Genomic DNA, 4,901 nt, shown 5'->3' on the forward strand with positions numbered 1-4,901 from the left:
CCAAAAAAAAACCCCAACAACAACAACCTCATTTGATTGAGGGTGATCTGCACGACAGCGCACCAAATTTATACCAACTGAGCTAAACTTAAGCAGGGGCCTAGTCGGAGCCCCATGAGAATGACATAACAAAATACAACAGTACCACACTAATGCGTGGAATAAAAGATCTCTGTGACGTCATTAGCAAAACGTTACCATCTCCTGACGGAACGATAGTTTGAGGTGTAGTTGGTCCAGGTTTGAATCTCCAGCTGGGCGTTCTTGAACTAGGGTTGTGTGTGGTGTTTTCAAGTCACTTTTAATCCTTATCAAGGAGGGTTTTTAATTCGGAGGTCCTGTCTCGGGAATATTTTTTCAACGTCTATAGGGGCATGTAATCTATATCCATGCTGCGTCTTCTAATCTTCCATATGTCTATCTAAAAGGATTAGATACTCGAAGCAGTATGTTATTCTTGTTTCACACATTTTCCAACCATCTTACAGCATCATACAGTTAGTATTATTATGAATCGTCTGAATCAAGGGTTTGTTTTGTTGCAATGTTGTTTGTTGTCGTTATTGTTACCGGTACTGATGTTGCTGCTGCTGTTGCTACTGTTGGTGCTGCTGGTGCTGCTGCTGTTGCTACTGTTGGTGCTGCTGGTGCTGCTGCTGCTGCTACTACTACTACTACTACTGCTTGTGCTGATGGCACTGCTTACAGAAAGTTAATACCCCGTTTTTAAGTGTTCTTTTTTTAGCGGGCGTACAACTAATTGATACCATGCGTACAAAGTTAAAATAGATTTACAAATAATAAGTAAGCCAAACTCCAAAACAACATCTACTAGCAGCCGAGTCTCTAAATGTAATAGCAATGACTTTGACTTCGTATTTCGTGATGATTTTGTTGTTCAGTGAAAGTTCCTAAGAAATAGCAACTACTCCCTCTTGTAATGCTAATTCAATCAAAAATATCCCCCCCCCCCCCTAATGTTTAAAGTAATGACATAAAAAATATGTCAAACTTTGATTTTTCCTTGATTTATTTTCGGGGTTTTCTTTTTCAGAGACTGGAATTATAATTTTTGTCAAGGAATTAATTTATTTTCGAGTGTTTTCTTTGCTAGCAGTTAAACCAGACAAAAACAGGCGAACAAGGACCAACGCTTAGGCCTAGATGATGTGCGAAATGGCGTCGCGCCTACTTTTCATCCGTATAAACAATGTCTGCCCGTCAGCTGAATGTTTGATTGGACACAGTCAACCATACCCATGCCGTGATGACACGAATCGATGTTCACCATGAGATCTAACAGAAATGACGTTTTGGGATTACCCGAATCTCCCATGGGGAAGTTGTAACGCCAATGTCCGTGTGAGAGCCAAATGGGTATGTCCTTTTATCGAGCATCAAAAATCAATCAACTCCCAAGTACAACAATGGCTCATTATCTTGCTTTGCCAAAACAGTTATGTTTTCGTACCAGGTCTCCTGATAATTCCTAAGTGCGACAAATGAAACAATCACGGCACTTCAAAGTCAAAATGGTAAAAGTTAGCTCTTTGGGGGATCTTAAATGGTTTGGGTTGTTCTTGTTTTTGTTTTTGTTTTTTTCTCCTTTGTCAGAAATACCCTTTTTTACTGAAACGTATTGTTCCAAGGGAAAGGTTGGCATTGTATGTCGAATAATTATTCTTCACCAAGCAGACTAAAATAAGCTTAATAATAGCAAGAATAAGCTGCACAAGATGGATGACAACAAAGTCTAGTATATTTCAACCTTTGAAATAATGATATATTCAGAAATCTTTCTTGTAACTTCTGATGCTCTCTCCAGAGAGGGGCCAATGAAAGAAACGGACATACGCGACAGAAACTTTCTCACTCGAGAATCGAGCTCACGTCTTCTGAGTGAAGGGCCTATTCATTACACCACGGAAGCCGTTATGTTTATCTATGCATACAACGAACGTGCTTTGTATTTTGTAAGGACAAATCAAAGTTGTTTGTCAGAAACAGGTAAGGCGAAGAACTGACAAATTTAATACAACGTATTGTTGATAATAAGAATAACTATCCAAGTGAGGTCAGTCAGATTGAAGTAAAACTTGAGCCTGTATATTCCCGAAACTGGACAACAGAAAAGAATTTTTGTTCAAAAATAAGAAAGATAATTAGGAAGAAATGAAGGAGTTGAATATTGCTTTTCCAGATAAACACAAAGTACATGTTTTTACAACAAATGTGTCATTTGGAGAATTATGCTGCAGGGTAGTTAGTTAGCCGTGATGAAAATCGCCACTGTGGTCCATTAGGGCGCCTGGGTGGTCAAGTTATAGTGTTATGCAGGACATCTGGATTGAACACCACCCCCACCCCTACCCCACCCTACACCTTCAACCGATGACCCTTTGCCATACCGATCAGCAGCTAAGACGGCGCTCATTATAGCTAACGATTGTTTATAACGGATTGGGTATAGTTGTATAGTGCTAAAGTTAAAAAAAAAATTCGTGTTTGTGTTTATAAAACTCAAACCACTTTGATAACCGAACGCCAAGAGAATTGGAAGCATGTTAATCTAAAAAAAAGTGCTGACATACCAGAGTGCAACATTACATGTTTAAACTCAAGTAACGTCAAGCAAGTGTCGGTGACACGGGGATCAGATGGGTGGTCACTGGGGCGTGCCCTTGAGTAAGACACGACAACCCTAGCTCAAAATACAGGGCACTGTATTTGGGTAATATTGTGTATTTATGTAGGTATTTGTGCACAATTACACCAGAGGCAAAAAGTGATAGAGATTTCTTTTTTAAAATAAATTTTTGATTTTTTTTTTACTTAAAGAGAACTGCATGTCGATCTAGTACCCAAAGAAACGTTCAACAAGATGAAACCTGTCTTCTCACACAGATACATAACTTTGAACGGTGGGAGGTTAACGGGTACTCTGGTGCGGTTTGCTCCTTCTTTCCTATCAAACATCTATTGTCCTGATCTCTCCTCCTTTTTGTGTTTGTTACTCACTTGTAACACCTCTAATCTTCGGCACTTATGTTGCAAGGGTCAAGGGTCGTAAACCGTATACGACCCCCCACACATGCATCTACAGGTCTTAATCAAGGATTTGGATACACATAAAACCCTCAAGAGCCCAAAAAAAAAAAAAAAAAAAAACCTTTGAACGCGAAAAACGTATATCATGAGTTCAATCCTTTTGTATGGATCCGAAAGCTGGAGTCTAAAAAGGGACACAAAGGACACAGACTGGAAGCTATCAAAATGTGGTAATTGAGGAAAATGCCCAGAATCTAACAGACAGAGGAAAAAACCAGAAAGCGCTACAAGTTATAAAAGGTCTATAACCCGAACAATTGGAAAAAGACAACTGATATTTTTAGCCTCATAAATAGGTCAAATGGACAAGAGAAATAGCTTTTGTGTGGACAGATAGAGGGAAAGAAGAGCAGGGGAAGGCAGAAAGAAACAACATAAATAACTTAATCAAATTTTCAACTAATACCACTATAAGAAAAATCTACCTGATCTGGAAGACAGACGACAGGAAGGAGTGGGGTACCATGATCGTCAATGTCTGCTCCAGACCTGACACCGGAAAAAGAAGAAGATGAAGATCTTACTTTGTAGCTGCTAACAAAGAGAGAGAGAGAGAGAGAGAGAGAGAGAGAGAGAGAGAGAGAGAGAGACAAAGAGAGAGAGAGAGAGAGACAGAGAGACAGAGGCAAACATTTAGCGTAACTATGATCATAAGGGACTAACAATGGTGTCATTTTTTGTGTTGCTCACCTTGTGTTCGTCTATGGCTAAGACAAATAGATTGGTTCACTGTGTAGGGTCTGGACTGCATTCACACGGATGTGTCACTAAGAGAGATTCTGCAGGTCAAAATTCGACTTTATTTGAGGGTTAAAAATTATTTTTGTTTCTTGTTTTTTCTATCCCTTAAATATTATGTCGAACAATTATACTCTAATCGATACTAAGTATCAATATCGTTAGTTAGGAAAACTTCTTAGACCAGGTATAGGAATTGTAAGAGATTGTGTTAAGAACATCGCGAGCTGCCAAAGCCTGAGTTATCAAAACTGAGCTGAGTGACGGTTTGACCACTCACCTCTTGTCACCGCTCGTTACACAATGGGCCCTAAATCTTGCTTTCACCTCTCCGTAGTGAGTAAGGGGCAACGGATATTATCGTATTGTCATTAATAATGTGATATTTAGCCAACGGAAGAGGTGTCCGCTTGTTCCAATAACCCTGTTTTGGACCATGCTATGATGATCATCTTTGTAACATACTATTACTTATCGTCAAATCAAGTACAGACAGTAGGCCTATTAGTTTTAGGCCGACCAGCGCATAAAACAAGTACATGTATATTATTCGAGAGAACGGATTCACATTCGTGCACCCCACACCCTTTTCCCCCTACCTTTAAACGTGGATCTAACCCACCACTGGTTTATTTCCCATTGTTTCAAAGGTAACATTGCCACAAACAAGTTCATGATACTTATGATATCTATGCTTACGTTGTCTTTCCCTATGCGTGCTGGACTTGCTCCGGTCACTTATTTCGTGCTTTTCTAAGTGATCTCACGTTTGATCAAGGCAAGCGCCAACCTCTTAACATCCCATCCCACGTCATTGAACTGAAACAGCATACAATGTATTATGTGACTATGACATCAATAAAGGCAGCAGCAGCAACCACAACATTCAGAACAACAAAAGCTAAACGCATCTAGAAAATGTCATCGGTAGTTTCAGAGTTGAAAGCAATAAAGAAAGGGAGGAGGTGGAAGAGTAATAAGAGGAGAAGGAGCAGGAGGAGAGCGGGGAGGTTGATGATGATGATGTGGAGGAGGAGGAGGAGGAGGAGGAGGAG

At 39.9% G+C, this 4,901-nt stretch overlaps 1 protein-coding gene across 2 annotated transcripts in view; it reads right to left on the reverse strand.

The window, feature by feature from the left end:
- The window catches only part of LOC101858254 (neuronal acetylcholine receptor subunit alpha-7), an 8,646-nt gene extending 3,985 nt beyond the window's left edge, over positions 1-4,661 (reverse strand). The window contains exon 1 of one of the 2 annotated variants that reach the window (XM_005093701.3): positions 4,546-4,661. Coding sequence is in view for 1 of the 2 variants with exons in the window: in XM_035968572.1 (XP_035824465.1) it covers positions 3,799-3,859 (61 nt within the window). In the remaining variant the exon portion in view is untranslated. Of the gene's footprint in view, positions 1-3,798; positions 3,882-4,545 lie in introns of those variants that run through there. The other variant, XM_035968572.1, reaches the window with a different exon arrangement.
- Between the last annotated feature and the right edge of the window lie 240 nt (positions 4,662-4,901).

Source organism: Aplysia californica, unplaced genomic scaffold (assembly GCF_000002075.1).
Source record: "Aplysia californica isolate F4 #8 unplaced genomic scaffold, AplCal3.0 scaffold00068, whole genome shotgun sequence".
NCBI classification, from domain to species: Eukaryota; Metazoa; Mollusca; class Gastropoda; order Aplysiida; family Aplysiidae; genus Aplysia; species Aplysia californica.